The sequence below is a fragment of the Microcaecilia unicolor genome, chromosome 13, assembly GCF_901765095.1.
Source record: "Microcaecilia unicolor chromosome 13, aMicUni1.1, whole genome shotgun sequence".
NCBI lineage: Eukaryota > Metazoa > Chordata > Amphibia > Gymnophiona > Siphonopidae > Microcaecilia > Microcaecilia unicolor.
This window is the reverse complement of record NC_044043.1, coordinates 76,571,029-76,589,761: the sequence shown is the minus strand read 5'-3', so window position 1 is coordinate 76,589,761 and position 18,733 is coordinate 76,571,029. Positions and strand designations below refer to the sequence as shown.

The 18,733-nt window shown below is 42.1% G+C and overlaps 1 protein-coding gene across 1 annotated transcript; it reads right to left on the bottom strand.

The window, feature by feature from the left end:
* Window positions 1-1,979: 1,979 nt before the first annotated feature.
* LOC115482495 (actin-85C-like) lies at window positions 1,980-5,755 on the bottom strand. Its single transcript, XM_030222311.1, has 2 exons — window positions 5,746-5,755; window positions 1,980-3,088 (listed from the first exon to the last, which is right to left on the bottom strand). Exons 1-2 carry the CDS (start codon window positions 5,753-5,755, stop codon window positions 1,980-1,982), a joined length of 1,119 nt encoding a protein of 372 aa, XP_030078171.1.
* Between the last annotated feature and the right edge of the window lie 12,978 nt (window positions 5,756-18,733).

Genomic DNA, 18,733 nt, shown 5'->3' with positions numbered 1-18,733 from the left:
GAGTACCCTCAGATATTTCCCACTATTTCTGTAGTCAATATCTGAGGGTACTCTATATACAAAAACTTTATATTATACTGGCGTGAACTGTTATGAGCACTTTTCATTAGTTGGTGGCTAATAGTCCTGGTTTGTGTATATGTTATTGGATGTTACCAGAGACATTGATATTGTGGAATCATCTTCTGTTGGTGGACTTAACTTTCATAAACATTTATAGAATAGCGCTTAGCGAGTTATTTTTTCGGCACTGATTTTTCGGCGCTATTTATAGAATTTATACAGTTTGGTCCATAACTAGCATGTAAATACCCTCCTAATGTTAATTATATGTAGCCCAGTAGGAAGCTAGTTGAAAAGGACCATTTTTAATTTGAAAAGGAAAAAAAGTTTCAAGGTAAGCAAAATCCATTTTTGACTTTCCATGATGTTGCTGAGCAAGTGGCTACACTATCCAACTGAAGTTGTTTCCACAGCTCATGTGTGGTCACTCACTGGTCATTTATTTGCTGGTAAAGGTGAGGTGTGGTAGCCGTGTTAGTCCACTCTTAAAGGTTATCAATAGAAAAAGGGCAACCTTCGAAAGCTAATCAAGAAATGTATTAAGTTATGTCCAATAAAAAAGGTATCATCTTATTTTCTTTTCCATGTTTTATTTTGTTTGATTTCTATAGATTCTACATGGAATGTTGCTATTCCACTAGCAACATTCCATGTAGAAGTCGGCCCTTGTGGATCACCAATGTGGCCGCGCAGGCTTCTGCTTCTGTGAGTCTGACGTCCTGCACGTACGTGCAGGACGTCAGACTCACAGAAACAGAAGCCTGCGCAGCCTTCTACATGGAATGTTGCTAGTGGAATAGCAACATTCCATGTAGAATCTCCAATAGTAGCAACATTCCATGTAGAATCTCCAATGGTATCTATTTTACTGTCATAGTAATGCTTGAATGTTTTCACTTATATACACTGTCAGCTAGCACATTTGCTTATTTCCGATCTGAGGAAGAAGGGCAACCTTCGAAAGCTAATCAAGAAATGTATTAAGTTATGTCCAATAAAAAAGGTATCATCTTATTTTCTTTTCCATGTTTTATTTTGTTTGATTTCTATTGATAACCTGGTAAAGGTGGAATTGACCATGAAGATCAGACAGTTCTCACTCTAATAAAAAAATAAACACCCAGCACACAGACATGCATTGACCACTGTGACAGGCCTGTAAGCCGAAACAGTCTTTGAACATAGGAAAAGCTTTTTCTAACTATACAAAGAACTTGGTGGCTCCCCTGTAAGAATATGTGAGTGAATGAAATTCTCTGTTGTTCAAGAGGTCCTTTTACTAAGCTGCGTAAGCACCTGTGTGCCCAACGCAAGTCAATTTGGATTTACCTCCCGGCTACTGTGTGGCCCGTGCAGTAATTTTATTTTTGACACGCGTCCGTTACGTGCGCCAGAAAATATATTTTATTTTCTGGCGAACAGCGAAAATCGGGCGGTAACTCCGACTTGACACGCGCATAGGTGATTACCGCACGGTTGACATGAGAGACCTTACTGCTAAGTCAATGGCTGGCGGTATTGGTCTCAGACCCAAAATGGATGTGCGCCAAGTTTTATTTTGTCGCACGTCCATTTTTTGGCACAATTTTTTTTAAAAAGGCCTTCTTTTTTACAGGTGCGCTGAAAAATAGATAGGCACGCATCCGCAACGCACGCCTTCACTACCGCAGCCCATTTTTCGGCGCACCTTAGTAAAAGGGCCCCCAAGAAAGAAAATTAAAAGATTAATTCTAAACAGAAAAACGGGTTTAAGTTGTTTTTTTTTTTTTAAGGCTTTATTTTTAAAGGTTGATCACTTGTGCAGCACAAGGTGTGGAAGATGTTCTTTGTTTCCATTTAACTAACTTCTCCATACATTTCTGGGGGGCAAAAAAACAGACTCGGCAATATGCCATTGACTTTGCTGATCAATCTTCTCAACATTTCTTGTGAATTATGCCGGTACCAAAATCCTTGTAATCTTCAATAGTGATCCACATTTGGCGAAATGATGTTAAGCATGTTAGGATAGAGGCTCCAATCCACACACAGTATTTTCTTTCTGGGGGTGCTATTATCCGTACTGAAACCCCACTGGGTGCCTGCAACTGCATTTCCTTCAAAATTCTTTCATCCAGCCCAATAAAGAGTGTTGAGCCACCAGAAAGCAGCACATTGCTATACAGATTCCTGCGGACATCAATGTCACATTTGGTGATGCTGTTGAAGATCATTTTGTCTACTCCTGGTGCTTCAATTCCAATGTTTGATGGCATAAAGTAGGTCTCTGGTGCTCTGAAGAGCTGATTTCCAATTCTGATAATGTTTCCATCAGGCAACTTGTAATCCTTTAAAATTTCCTCGGGATTTCTTTTCATTTCTTGGCAGGGATCCAAGCTCACGTAACACAACTTCTCTTTGATGTCTTTAACAATTTCCCTTTCAGCGGTGCTCACGAAAGAAAACCCGCTCTCCAGAAGAAGACGCATAAAGTACTCAGTGATATCACGGCCCGCAACGTCCAACCTGGAAACAGCATGGGGTAAGCAGTAGCCCTCATAGACAGGTACCGTGTGAGTCACTCCATCCCCGCTGTCCATCACTAAGCCAGTAGTTCGCCCTGAGGCATACAGGGCCAACGTTGCTTGAACAGCCACATAGATAGCGGGCACCTTAAATCCTTCAAACATAATTTCTGTCATTTTCTCTCGATTCTGAAGTGGATTTAAGGGGGCCTCTGTCATTAAAACTGGCCTATCGCTAGGATTCATTCTCAGCTCACAATCGTAGACATGCCTCCATATTTTCTCCATGTCATCCCAAGATGTAACTATGCCATGCTCAATTGGGTATTTCAAAGATAAGATGCCCCTTTTAGACTGGGCTTCTTCTCCAATGTAGTATTCCTTCTGGCCTGCTCCTAGCATGGTTGATTTAACCTTCGAGCGACCAACAATTGAGGTAATGACTGACCTTGGAGCATTGTCTCCTGCGATGCCAGCCTTACATAATCCTGAGCCATTATCAAAAATCACAGCTGGAATTTCTAAAATCTTGATATCAAACATCACAAATGGTTAATGCTCAGCAGATGGTCCTAGCTGAGAGGTTCCTTTTTGTAAACCATAAGTTGACGAAGAGTGGGCACCTGAAAGATAATGCCCTGGATTCCTATTTTTTTGGGTTCAGAATGCCCTCTTCCCCCTAACTTAGGGGTATTGTGCTGCTGTTGCAAACAGTAGGATTTTGAAGGCTCTGCTTAGCAGCCAAACACCTCCAATGTGTATGCGCTCGAATACCTAACAATGGAATAGTGACAAAGCTTTTCTGTGATGTCACTGGGACAGTGAAAGATCATGTGATCAATTAGTGCCTAGTATGCAGTGGTGTGCTGGAGCAGGCTCTCACAGGCTCGCAAGAGCCGGTTGTTAAGTTTTTAAGAATTTTGGGAGCCGGTTGTTAAAGCAGGGCCCTCCATGGCTTCTTTAACAACTGGCTCCCAAAATGTGGGCTTGGGCCTCCTGCTGAATTATCTTTTACTTTGCTGGTGGGGATGCTGAGCCCTGCAAGCCAAGTAAATAGACTACTGCTGCTCCCTGCTCCTTGTTTCCAGCTCTGGGCAGCAGGCTGGGACTTCTCCAGCATGTGAGAGAAGTTCCAGCATGCTGCTCAGAGCAAGACGTTGGGAGTGGTGACAGTCCATTTATTGGCTGCCAGCAAAGGTATGCCTAGCGTGCCCGCACGAAGGGAGGGAGGAGAGAGAGGCAAGTGTTGCTCCCCCCCCCCCCCGGCCACCCCTGGCCCTTCCAACTGCAGAGCTGGCTACGTCCGGAGAAAGAGCCTGTTGTTAAAAATTTACCAGCACACCCCTGCTAGTATGTGTCACCAGAAAATGGGTTACTTAGCAACAGAGGTATCACATCCTGTAGCACTCTTATAAGAACAACCTATGGCCAACCACTTCAATTTGAAATGAGACAAACCAAGGATAGAGAGAAACCTTATTTTCCAAAATGTTAATTCCATTATTTATTTTTTGAAAGTGGCTTCTAGCATTGTCTGACTAATGAGTGTAAAAGAAATAACAGTGTAATTACAATATTGGTTTGCTTCATGCAAAACAACAGAGTAGGACCCTTGACAGCATAGTGGGCACCACCAGTGGGCAGACTGGGTGGACAAAATTGTCCTTATCTGCCCACATATATGTTTCTAAGTTATGTACATATGTATATAAGCTAGTGATAACTTTAATCATAGAACTATAATAAGACAAAGTTGGAAAGGTCATCAAGGGGTCAACTGTTTCATCCATACAGAATCAGCGCTACCAAATATTTTTACAAGGTATTTATTCTTGTTTATTTATTTTAAAATAGATGAAAAGGAAAGTAATGAGGATGGTGTCTGGTCTGAAGGTGAAAACAGGAGCCACTGCAGCCTCCAGAAATTAGTAAAAGGCAATAGGAACACAGAATAGAAGGACAGAGGAGAATCTGAGGAAGGCAGAAATAACGAAGGATGGATCAACTGTAAGGTGATTGAAGGTGTAGACAAATGGACAAATGATGGAGATCAGGATACAAACAAAAAAAAAACAGCACCACGTACCTTTAAAAATGGAACACAGTTCTTTAATGAATGAGCCTTGACAAAAAGACCCGACATGGGCCGTGTTTCGGTGACTAGCACCTGCGTCAGGGGTCACAGTGATGACGTGGAAAACTTGGGGAATAACTCTAATATATTCCTCTACAATATATTATTCCTTACCCCACGTCTCATATAAGTAAAAGCTACAAAGCACCAAGGCACTTTCACTTTCTGTAGCTTTTACTATATGAGACGTGGGGTAAGGAATAATATATTGTAGAGGAATATATTCGAGTTATTCCCCAAGTTTTCCACGTCATCACTGTGACCCCTGATGCAGGTGGTAGTCACCAAAACACGGCCCATGTCAGGTCTTTTTGTCTAGGCTCATTCATTAAAGAACTGTGTTCCATTTTTAAAGGCCCGTGGTGCTGTTTTTTTTGTTTGGACTTTAGTTTGTACTTCGTTCCCTCTCTTTTGTTATATCGGAGATCAGGATACAGAAATGGTTGAAAAAGTAGGGTTGGTCTTAATCATAGGAAGGGGAGATCAAACCACAGAATGAAGCTGGAAAAAAAATTCCAGATGCATCTTGGAAAATTTAGCTTTCCCAAATCCCCTCCTCTTCTAATTTCCATAGATATTTTCAGTTTGTTTCAACACACTCATGCTAATAATATTTTGACTCATGTTAGAACTTTTTAATAAGTGGAATTGTACATAGTTTAATGTGAATTAATCTAAGTTTGAGCAAAGCTTTTTTTTTTTTTTTTAAGGTCAGAATTAATCAAATGCCTGCTAACAAATACACATCCCTAGGGCATGGGCTAGACTGGTGCCTCCATGCAGAAGGATCTAGGTATACTTCTTGGCTCAGGGCCAAAAATGCTGAAGAAACAACTGTCATAGCCCACGGGGAGGAGGAAGTCCTTGTGCAACAGCAACACCTAGTGGTCAGATTTAGGGTACAAAATGCAAGGCTCCAGAAGAAGCCTTTTCGCACAGTTCCCAGCTGAAGACTGCCATTGCAACAAGACTAAATTAAGTTAGGAGGGGATGTACAATAACAAAAAAATCTCCTGGTATTTGTGAATGAAGTCTCAATGGCACCAGATTCCATCCCTGATTACTATCAAGATCGAAGCCCAAAGAGCAGGAAGAATCTGTACAACCCTGTGCTTACAACGCATAATCAAAAGGGACGACCAAGTTTTGATGAGGACGTCCTCGCAAAATGTCCCCATCCAGGGGCGGGGAAACCCATATTTTTGAAACAAGATGGACGCCCATCTTTTGTTTTGATAATACGGTCAGGGACGCCCAAATCCTGAAATTTGGTCGTCCTTAGAAATGGTTGTCCTTAGACTTGGTTGTTTCTGATTTTCAGCAATAATGGAAACCAAGGACGTCCATCTCAGAAACTACCAAATGCAAGTCATTTGGTCGTGGGAGGAGCCAGCATTTCTAGTGCACTGGTCCCCCTAACATGCCAGGAAACCAACTGGGCACCCTAGGGGGCACTGCAGTGGACTTCAGAAATTGTTCCCAGGTACATACACTCCCTTACCTTGTGTGCTGAGCCCCCCAAACCCACTACCCAGAACTGTACACCACTACAATAGCCCTTACGGGTGAAGGGGGGCACCTAGATGTGGGTACAGTGGGTTTCTGGTGGGTTTTGGAGGGCTCGCTGTTTCCTCCACAATGTAACAGGTAGGAGGAGGATGGGCCTGGATCCACCTGCCTGAAGTGCACTGCACCCACTAAAACTGCTCCAGGGACCTGCATACTGCTGTCACGGACCCGATTATGACATCTGAGGCTGGCAATCAATATTTTGAAAGATGTTTGAGGGTGGGAGGGGGTTAATCCCCGATTCTCTCCAGTGGTCATCTGGTCATTTCGGCCACCTATTTGTGCCTTGGTCATAAGAAAAACACAACCAGGTAAAATCATCCATCTGTTCGTCAGGGATGCCCTTGTTTCTTTCGATTATGAGTCAAGGACGTCCAAGTGTTAGGCATGCCCAAGTCCCACCTTTGCTATGCCTCTGATACGCCCCCTTGAACTTTGGCCGTCCCTGCGATGGGAAGCAGTTGGGGACGTCCAAAATTGGCTTTTAATTATACTGATTTGGACGACCCTGTGAGAAGGACGCCCATCTTCCAATTTGTGTCAAAAGATGGGCGTCCTTCTTTCAAAAATGAGCCCATAATTATCTCAAGCTTAACTGCTGAGTATGCATTAATATAAAGCACAGGGAATAGGAGTTTTATAAAACTTCCTCACAAGTAACAGTAGATATCTTAAGATTAGAGGTCTGTCAAGTTCTTTCTATTAAGCCTCGTGTATCTTCTAGAATCTGTCATATAATTACTGCAATCTAATAAATTAGTTCTTAAAGTTGACTGTGGATGAACTGAATACTCTCTCATATAATTAGGAGGTAATGGAATAAAAGAATAGGGGTGAGAATAGAAAAATCCCCAAATTCCTCTTTCCCTAACAATAATTAAAAATAAAGAGCTCCTTTTACTAAGTCATGTAGGCGCCTACGTGCACCCAACGCACACCAAATTGGAGTTACCGCCAAACTACTGCATGGCTTTTGCAGTAATTTTGTTTTTGGCATGTGTCTGATACGTGCATGTGAAAAATATTTTCTGGCGCGCGTAGCAGATGCGTGTCAAGTGGCATCTGATATGCGTAGGTCATTACCACCCAAATTCTTTACCGCTAGGTCTTTGGCTAGTGGTAAGGTCTCAGACCCAAAATGGATGCACGGCAATTTTGATTTTGCTGCACGTCATATAGGACCATTAAAATACCTGTAGGGATGTGTATGTATTGTGGTAGCACATGCAGTGGGAGCATCCATTTTACAACGGAAAACAGCAATGGAAAAAACTTGGCAATTTACACCTGTAAGAGCTGGCACTTACGCGTGCACGTCTGACAGTTTGGAAACCTACATGTGTGCATGCTTCTAATTAACTAAAAAGACCACAATCTTTATTTAATTTCAATTGGAGGGAAAATAAACAATGAAGGATTAAGAAGGATATCTCCCTTAATCCCTCTTGTAAAGGGCTGGCCCAAAACAGCACTTAAACAAAAATCCTGTACATGCCAGAGAAGCAGCTGTAAATCCCGACATTGATATACTGAGACATACATATGATTTTCCTTTCTGAAATAGGGAATGCATGTGTAGATTTTAGTTCTGCCCAAGCCACACATCCTTATGATCTACATGTAGTGCAGGGTTTATTCAATAGGGCTAGATTCTATTTAGGACACCTAAAATGTTGGCGCCAAAAAAATATGCCTAGCTGTATTCTATAAACTATGCCTAAAGTTAGGCGCGGTTTATAGAATATGCTTACATTTAAGTATTGTTTATCGAATACGCCCAGCGCCTCTTTCCTGTGACTATATTTAGTCGTGGCCAGCTAAAACCTGGTGTAAACGCTGATGCCTAAATTACGCACAGAACAGGCATATTCTATAATATTAGTGCGTAAATTCTAGGAACATCCATGACCCACCCATGCCCCTCCCACGGCCACACCCTCTTTTCTGCTCTGCATCTTAGAATTTACACGCTCACTTTATAAAATAAGCTTAGAAAGTTGTGCTAGCCAATTACAATTATCGGCACTGATTGACTTGTTAAGCCAATTAAGTTGCACATGCAAAACAGAATATGGTCAGATTTGCGTGCACAACTTAGGTCGCACTATACAGAATTTGGGGGGTACTGGCTTTCTAATTTTTACCTATGTATGCAATATACACATGTAAAATCCAGTATTTGGACATGTAAATCATAAATAGGACTTCGAAAATAAGGGATTTAGCATTATAGGTTTTTTTCAGCTGCACATAAAACAGACATAACACTTGGACATTTTTGCCATAATGGAACAAAACAAAACCGTCCAGGACTAAAACTAAGACATTTTGAGCTAGACCTGTTTTTTATAGTGAATAAGGCACAAAAGGGTACCTAAATGACCACTGGAGGGAATAAGGGATGACTTCCCCTTACTACCCCAGTTATCAGTAACCTCCTCCCCCCCCCCCCAAAAAAAAAATGTGATTAAAAACATTACTTAGCAGCTTCTATACCAGCCTCAGATGTTATACGCAGGTCCAATAGAGCAGTATTCAGGTCCCTGGAGTAGTCTAGTGGTGAGTGCAGTGCACTGCAGACAGGTGGACTCAGGCCCATACCTCGCCCTATCTGTTACACTTGTGGTGGAAACTGTGAACCCTTCAAAAAACTCACCAGAAACTACCCACATAAAGGTGCCCCCTTCACCCATAAAGGCTATTGTAGTGGTGTGCAGTTGGGGGTAGTAGGTTTTGGAGGGGGGGCTCAGCAGACAAGATGTGTACCTGGGAGCATTTATTTGAAGACCACTGCAGTGGCCCTTAGGATGCCCTATTGCTTTCCTAAGATGCCTAGGGGACCAGTCTACTAAAAATGCTGGCTCCTCCTACATCCTAATGGTTTTATTTTTTATGTTTTGCACTGGAACAATTTTTTTTTTTCAAAAATTGACCAAAAAAACCCCAAAACATCCAAAGCACAAAACCTTGTTCGAAACAGACCTTTCTTTTTCGAAAACGACCTTCTTTCCTATTCAGATTTTGAACGTTCTGTGCAAAACGTCCAAAGCCAGACAGATGTCATATCGAAAATGCCCCTCCACATAATTTTGTAAGTCTATGTGCTTTGAACATGAGCATCTTTACATATAGCTAGCACTGCTGAGTACATAAGTATAAATTAAACTTATAAGTATACATATACACTTATGTAGAATATGGAACTATCAACCCCCAATATCAGCTCAATCTTTAAGTTTATTTTTTGGCTTGGATGCCATGTTATACCTGGTGTTTCCATGTCTGAGTCAAACAAATAATCTATGCGTATAGATGCCAAATATCCATGCCTAAATGACAGCCAAAATGGAAAGAAAACACCCTTACGTCTGCTTAATCGTTGGTACTTTGTCATTAAAAGAGTGTTTTTTTTTATACTCGGCTGGTGGAAGTTCTTTGGTCTATCCTTACTTTGATTTCAAATATTCCTGCCTATATGTATACTTAGGGACCCTCTGGTGGCTTCTGCTAGCTCTTTTCAGTGCTTCTTTAGAGTTGGGAATGGTCCTGGAGGATTGGAGAAGGGCGAATGTGATGCCAATCTGGGTACCACCACTGAATATCCAAGCAGTCGGTGGCCTGCCAGGAGTATCCCAAATGCTGCTGATAGTCAATGGTGGTACCCGAATAGCTACCTAAGTGGCCCTTTTACAAAAGTGGGTAAGGCAGGGGCGTAGCTATGTGAGGCCACGGGGGCCTGGACCCCCCTGCCGATAATCCTTCGACCCCCCCCCCTTCCGCCACCAACTCTCCCCCACTGTCGCCATGGGCTACCTTTGCTGGCAGGGAACCCCAACCCCGCCAGCTGAGGTCCTCTTGCTTCCCGCGGAAGGCTTCGTTCTGTTTCTGACGTCCTGCTTCGTTGTGTTTCAGTGAGTGACATCCTGCACATACAACGTGCAGGACGTCAGAAGCAGAACAAAGCCTTGCTCGGGAAGCAAGAGGACCTTGGCTGGCATGGATTGGGGTCCCTCGCCAGCAAAGGTAGACTACGACGGCGGGGGAGGGTTCACGGCGGGAGGGGGGCAAAGTTGGTGGTGGCGGCAGCGGCAGGGGGGGTGTCGGGCGGCAATGGTGGGGGGGGGGCTAAAATGTGCCCCCTCACCTGGGCTCTAGACCCCCCTCCCGCCGAAGTCTGGCTACGCCGCTAGGGTAAGGGCCCTTAAGTCAATGAGCGGCGGTCTCGGGCTGAAAATGGATGCGCACTGGTTTTTATGTTGCCACACGTCCATTTTCCGGCAACTTAAAAAAAGGCCCTTTTTTCCAGGGCGCAGTAAAAACTGGCCCAGCATGTGCACAAAAGATGTGCTCACACTGTCGCAGGCCACTTTTTTGCCGCGGCTTAGTAAAAAGGCATTTTTTTTGTAGGTGCGCTGAAAATTAATTCTGCGCGTGCCCATAACATGCATCTACACTACCGCAGGCCATTTTTCAGTGCGCCTTTGTAAAAAGGACCCCAAAGTTTTAAGTAAGCCCAACCAAGACATATTGAATCTTGAGAATATCTCTTTACACTAAATACAAAATGTAAGTTATATGTAATGCAGGATGTTAATAAAACTATATTGACTCAAACCTTCGTTCACATTCTATAAGTGATTATGTGATTTCAAGTGTATGTCAGTGGTTGGTATGAGTGATAAAAGCAAATTTTTGGTAAAACTGAGCTCTGGTCTTTCAGAAAATATCATATTTTAGATTTGAAAGGACTTGTGGGTAGATACAATTGGCAGATTTAAATGGAATAATGCCTTTTACTCTTTCAGCTAATCCTTTACTGACTGCCCTTATACACCAATGGTTTGTATCAGTAAATTGCAGAGAAGCAAATAATTGATGGCAAACCACATGCTTTCCTCCCTACCCTAGACTTCATTTAAACTATGCAGAACACTTTAATGAAGTGAGTCCTATGTTTCCACACTAGAGTTTGCATCATGCAACAAAAGGACCCAATTCACACTATTTATATGGGATTCTTGCTTCCTTTCTTTGAAAAGGTGCTGAACCCACTTTTTCCATATGAAATATATGGGTATGTGATTTATCAAGTCCTTTTCCCTCTGCAGAGAAATGTCCTTTTTCTTTTTTCCCTCGATGTAAAACTCAAAATGCCAAGAAATCATTCTTTAAGAGACAATCTAAATGTAGACATACTAAATATAGAATACTAGTAACGAAGGCCCGTTTCAAATCGCAATGAAACGGGCGCTAGCAAGGCTCCCCTCCGTCCCTTTGTGTCTCCGTGTGTCGCCGATGTGTGGGCGCTCCCCCCTCTCCGAAGGCCCCCCACCCCACTGACCTGCCGAAGTAACGTGTGCTCCGCCCTCGACGTCATCGCGGTTTGATGCGAGGGCGGAGCACAGCTACAGTGCAGTACAACGTTGGAGCTGAGAATGTGCTCCGCCCTCAACGTCATAACGTTTGACATGAGGGCGGGGCCCACAGACTGTGATTTTGTGTGGCTTCAGAGCTTCGAACTTACGAACCTGGCTTCAGTGACGTCAGTGCAAATTGAACGTTGAGGGTTAGTTTTATATATATAGATTCTACTAAAATAAATATTTTCCTAGCTAGATACATTTCTTCCTTATAATAAAGAGCCATGGCAAAATAAGGGGCATGTAGCATAGTTTACTGACACCATAGCCATACGTTATGTTTATGGTACCAGCTTCAGAAGTGTCATAACACTTATTACATAGTCAAGGGGAGGCTTGTCCAAATTTAGAGAGCTGCAAACAGGCCATATTTTCAGGATATCCCTAATGAATATTTTTTGAATAAAAATGTTCAAAATGTACTAATAAACATTACAAAATTTGTACTTTATTAATACAAAATCCAATATACAAAATATAAATACCCACTGATACCAAATACCAACCCATTCCTCCCACTGAGATATGCACAACCCAATCACAAATTAAAAAGAAAACTACAATCTATAAAACTAACTCACATACTAATGATAAGACAGCACTTAACACTTAACTTAAACAATATCATTGTGGCGTGTTACTCATGCTGATTTCTCCCAGTTAATATATATTCTGCAAGTCAAATGAATCCAAAGAAATCTTCCACCTATTCACTGCTCACAGCTAGAATCTGCTAGACGCTCTGCCTTTTTCTGCATCACCCCAATCCTTTGGAATTCTCCCCTTCCCTCTTTACATGCTGAACAATCATAGGCTGCCTTTCTAGCCTCTCTAAGGGGCCCTTTTACAAAGCGGTAAAAAGAAAACTTAGAGGAACAGCTGCGAATCTCAAAAATTTACATCAAGTGTGGATGCTGTTCAAAAATACTATCCTGGAAGCCCAGGTCAAATATATTCCGATAATTAAAAAAAGGAGGAAGGAAGATCAAATGACAGCTTGAATGGTTAAAAAGTGAGGTGAAGGAAGCTATTAGAGCTAAAAGAAAATCCTTCAGAAAATGGAAGGATCCAACTGAAAATAATAAGAAACAGCATAAGGAATGGCAAGTCAAATGCAAAGCGCTGATAAGGAAGGCAAAGAGGGACTTTGAAAAAAAATTGCATTGGAGGGGCATAATCGTTTTCCTGAGGATGTCCTTGCAGGACGTCCCCGCGAATGGGCGAGGAAACCCGTATTATTGAAACAAGATGGGCGTCCATCTTTTGTTTCGATAATACGGTCGTGGATGCCCAAATCTCAACATTTAGGTCAACCTTAGAGATGGTCGTCCCCAGTTTTCGCCGATAATGGAAACGAGGACGCCCACCTCAGTAACGACCAAATCCAAGCCATTTGGTCATGGGAGGAGCCAGCATTCATAGTGCACTGGTCCCCCTGACATGCCAAGACACCAACCAGGACCACATAAAACACAGTTCTGTCTTTAAGCGGTTCTTCATAGCAGGTTAAGGGACCCTTTTACCAAGCTATGGTAGGGCTACTGTGGGCTTGGTGTACGGTATTTTGGCCCTAGAGCCGGGATATCGCGGAAGCTCAGCAGCAGTGCTGACTCTCTCCATATAGGATTGGTCCTTTGCTGCCGGTGGAACGCCTTGGGGGCGGGGCTTATGAACGTCATGCTGTAGCAGATATTTAATGGGTTCAAAAAAAGCTCCGGCGCCATCTTTGCTGATAACGTTTGCTGAGCTGACGCTATAAGAAACACGGGGTGAGTTTGGTTTAGCTTTTAGCTACTCTCTGGATGTAGGCTTAATACTGAAGTCTGGGGAGATTAATAATTTATTTTGATTTATATTGCAGGGGAATGTCCTTGAGACAGCTCATTGTGGGCGAAATGTGCATGTCGGGCAGATGATCCCCTGGGTCCGACAAGTATAATAAATTGAAAAGATAAGTAATGCTAAAGCTATATATATATATATATATATATATATAAATTAAGAAATTAGAAAAAGAACCGGTGAAGAGCTTGATGTTATTGAAATCGCTGTATTTTAAATGGATAGCGATTAACATCACTGAGGTTCTGGCCAATGATTTGATCCTGAAGTATCTGTATCATGAGTTGTGCTCTTTTGAAAAAGGACTTTACTATATGAAAGATCTAAAGAAGATTTAATCTGGATTGTACTGACAATAACGACTCTCTCCATGCGACATTTCCGGCACTAAAAAATTATTACCTGGCAGCACTGCCCAGTTACTGCCAGGTTAGCACAGGACCCCTTACCGCCAGGGCTCCCTCTAGAAATGGCCGTGTGGCAAGTGCTACACTTACTGCATCGCCACTTCCATTAAAAAAAAAAAAAAAAAAGTCATTTTATTGGTGGCAGTAAAAGGGAAATGGGACTTGATATATCACCATTCTGAGGCTTTTGCAACTACATTCAAAGCGGTTTACATATATTCAGGTAACTTATTTTGTACCAGGGGCAATGGAGGGTTAAGTGTCTTGCCCAGAGTCACAAGGAGCTGCAGTGGGAATCAAACCCAGTTCCCCAGGATCAAGGTCCACTGCACTAACCACTAGGCTACTCCTCCACTAGCAACATTCCATGTAGAAGCCTGCCCTTGCAGATCACCAGTGCAGCTGCGCAGGCTTCTGTTTCTGTGAGTCTGACAACCTCACAGAAACAGAAGCCTGCGCGGCCGCATTGCTGATCTGCAAGGGCAGGCTTCTACATGGAATTTTGCTATACATGGAATGTTGCTAGTGGAATAGCAACATTCCATGTAGAATCTTCAAATAGTAGCAACATTCCAGAATCTTGAATAGTAGCAACAGCAACATTCCATGTAGAATTTAGAATCTCAAATAGGGAAAGGGAAATGGTACTTGATATACTGCCTTTCTGAGGTTTTTGCAACTACATTCAAAGTGGTTTATATATATATTTAGGTACTTATTTTGTACCAGGGGCAATGGAGGGTTAAGTGACTTGCCCAGAGTCACAAGGAGCTGCAATGGGAATCGAACTCAGTGCCCCAGGATCAAAGTCCACTGCACTAACCACTAGGCTACTCCTCAAGGAGGCCTCAGTGTGTAGCATGCCGACACCACCGCCGCTTGGTAAATGGACTCCTAAGTTCTGAATATTGCTCTTAATTGGCTAACTTTTATCTGTCTGTGTTTGCCCAGATATTCAATGCTGATATCTGGACATGGCCTGGCATTGAATATTCAGGCATAAAGCCGACATTGGCCGATGGCGGTCAAAAAACACTGACCACCTCTAGCTGAATATCTACTCCTCGAGGGAAACTATGAAATGCACTACCGAATGCCATAAAAACAACTCATGATCTGACACCCTTCCGGAAACTACTAAAGACTAAAGTGTTCAAAAAGAGACTTATCAAAAGAATCAGGGCCGGTCTTAGCAAGTGCGGGGTCCTATGCAGACCAATTTGGTGGGGCCCCATCCTAGCTCCGCCCATTGATAAGATTATTCCATTTTTAGAAAAAAATTTTTATTTATGAAATTTCAAATAAAGTCAACTGAAGCTAAATTTATACAACTTGTACAAAAAACTGATTGAAATAATAAGCACAATGCTATCACGAACCCCCCCCCCTGATCATTTCTATAGATCACCTATTAGGGAATCATTGATATAAATATAACAAATGAGAAATATTGAAGTAAAATAAAGAAAAAAATTAATGATTGAAAAATTCATCTGCTCTTTTTCTATTTCTATATTGCAATAGGTTATCAATAGAAATCAAACAAAATAAAACATGGAAAAGAAAATAAGATGATACCTTTTTTATTGGACATAACATAACTTAATACATTTCTTGATTAGCTTTCAAAGGTTGCCCTTCTTCGTCAGATCGGAAAGAAGGGCAACCTTTGAAAGCTAATCAAGAAATGTATTAAGTTATGTTATGTCCAATAAAAAAGGTATCATCTTATTTTCTTTTCCATGTTTTATTTTGTTTGATTTCTATAGATTCTACATGGAATGTTGCTATTCCACTAGCAACATTCCATGTAGAAGTCGGCCCTTGCGGATCACCAATGTGGCCGCGCAGGCTTCTGCTTCTGTGAGTCTGACGTCCTGCACGTACGTGCAGGACGTCAGACTCACAGAAACAGAAGCCTGCGCAGCCTTCTACTTGGAATGTTGCTAGTGGAATAGCAACATTCCATGTAGAATCTCCAATAGTAGCAACATTCCATGTAGAATCTCCAATGGTATCTATTTTACTGTCATAGTAATGCTTGAATGTTTTCACTTATATACACTGTCGGCTAGCACATTTGCTTATTTCCGATCTGAGGAAGAAGGGCAACCTTCGAAAGCTAATCAAGAAATGTATTAAGTTATGTCCAATAAAAAAGGTATCATCTTATTTTCTTTTCCATGTTTTATTTTGTTTGATTTCTATTGATAACCTTAAGAGTGGACTAACACAGCTACCACACTCCTCTACTTATATTGCAATAAAAATTGAACAAAATAACACAAATGCATAAAAAAGAATCCAGAGCCTGGACTTCTCTTCTTAATCCTCTTAACTATTGGGCTATTCCTTCACTCCATAAAAAAGGAAACCAAATAAATAGCAAGCATTATAAGATTCATCTTTAAAATTGTGAAACTGTATACAAAAGCTATCATTACCTTGCCCGAATGGCACAAACTGTAGCCCTGTTGCTCCTTCACTTTATTTTAAGACGCACGCACTCGCACCAGCGATGGCCGCTCACCTCCAACCAGGCTCCAGCTTTTCCCGCTCAGTGACTCCCGCCCTCGCGGAAACAGGAAATACATCATCAGAAGGCGGGACATTGAGCGGGAAAAAGCTGGAGGTGAGCCGTCGCTGCAACTGTCTGTCGACTGTCGGGGCCGTCGCTCGCTGCAACTGTCGGGGTCCGTGGAGCTGACAGCGGGCCAAAGTGGGGGGTGGGCGCCGGTGGCAGGAGCGGAGCGGCCGAGCGGGATCATTGATGCGGTCCGAGCAGCGGAGGTCAGAGGCAGAGTTGAGAGGCGCACCGCACGGGGCCCCTTAGGCACGAGGCCCTATGCGGCCGCCTCTGCCTAAGACCGGCCCTGAAAAGAATCCTTCAGAAATGACCTGACATCTAAACCCAATCAGAACAAGTTAACAGTGACCTCTTCTATTTGATTACTTTAATTTCTTTTTCTTTACTTTTTTTTATACATTACCCTTGATTTCAAATTCCTGAAATGTATTATATATCCATTTATTTCTAATGTAGCAGTTGGGGGGAAGAGGGGGTGGTGGTTGGGAGGCAAGGATAGGGGAGGGCAGACTTATACGGTCTGTAACAGAGCCGGTGATGGGAGGCGGGACTGGTGGTTGGGAGGCGGGAAATACTGCTGGGCAGACTTATATGGTCTGTGCCCTGAAAAGGACAGGTACAAATTCAAGGTAAGGTATACACATATGAGTTTGTCATGGGCAGACTGGATGGACCATGTAGGTCTTTTTCTGCCGTCATCTACTATGTTACTATGTTACCTCATATCTTTTGTACTTTATTGTTAATTAAGAATAATATGTATTTCTTCTCTGGAGATGACTACTGCCATTTCGGCATAATGTAAGCCACATTGAGCCTGCAAAGAGGTGGGAAAATGTGGGATACAAATGCAGCAAATAAGTGAATAAATAAATACATTTTAAAAATTTGCTTCAAACTTCTTCAAAATTGTTCATCAAACCAATTTCCAACAAACTTTCTTCAACAGTAACCCTGATAGATCTAAAGGAGGCCACATACAAAAAACAGCAAACACACATACGGGGTCTGGGAACAGGTTTACCAAAGACATTTATCTCAGACAAGAAAAAGGTAAAGACTTGATTCATCTGACCCTTTGCCTTTCAGTGACATACTTCTTTCCATTCCAATTGTGCATTTCCTAACAGCAAGCATTTTTCAGCCCTTGATTTGGAGACGTTTCTGTAGCAATCCCTGTTTTAATATACTGCAGAACTTACCGAAAATCTCATTCACATTGCTCCAAGCTAGTTCTGACATATCCATCAGGAATTTGGCATATACCATGACGGACTGGAGTAAATTTCCCTTTACAATAACAACCAAGCTTTGTCGGCAAAATGTAAGTGTCAGTTTGTTAGTTCTCTGCTTTCTTTTTTTTTCTTTCTCCTGAATCCCCACACAATGTTTATTATCTTTTCTGAATTATAGTTTCCATGTTCGCATGGGGAGATGGAGCTTGGCCCTGCTTCATCAATTTAGGGTTTAATATAAATATATATACACTGATGATGCAGCCAAAATACATCTCGACATACAAAGGGCAAACATATGTAGAACATCTATGATACTGCTTTACATGACAAAGAGGGGCACTTTTAATATGACATCTAAGTCCAACTTTGGAAATTTTACTGAAAATGTCCAGAAATCAAGTAGTGAAAATGACTATTTGCAAAAGAGAAAAATGCCTGGTCCTTATTCTTTGAAAAAGATCATATCCTAGATATTGTTGTGATTAGTACATCTATCTTTTCGGACCATTTCCCCCCCCCCCCCCCCCCCCAAAAAAAAATAAATAAATAAATAAATAAATAAAACATCCAAAATCAAGCCAGCGTTCCTAGTATACTGGTCACACAGGTATCCCAGCAGAGCAATGGGGCACCACAGTGGAATTTACATAAAAGGTCCTACGTACATATCTCACCATTGCCCTCATATTGCCCTTCAAAACTCACAAAAAACCTACTGTACCCATCACTACTGTATACACCACTAAAATAGCACTTATGGCCGCAGGCGTCACCTATATATGGGTACATAAAACTTTGGGGAGCTGACACTTTCTACCACAAGTGTAATAGTTAGAGCAGATTATGGGCCTGGGTCACCTCCAGTTTAGAAGGAATGGGTCTACAGAATCTTAGTGGAGATTGGGTGGCAATGTAGGTAATTGGGAAGCAAAACCAGTGCTGGGCAGACTTCTACGGTCTGTTCCCTGA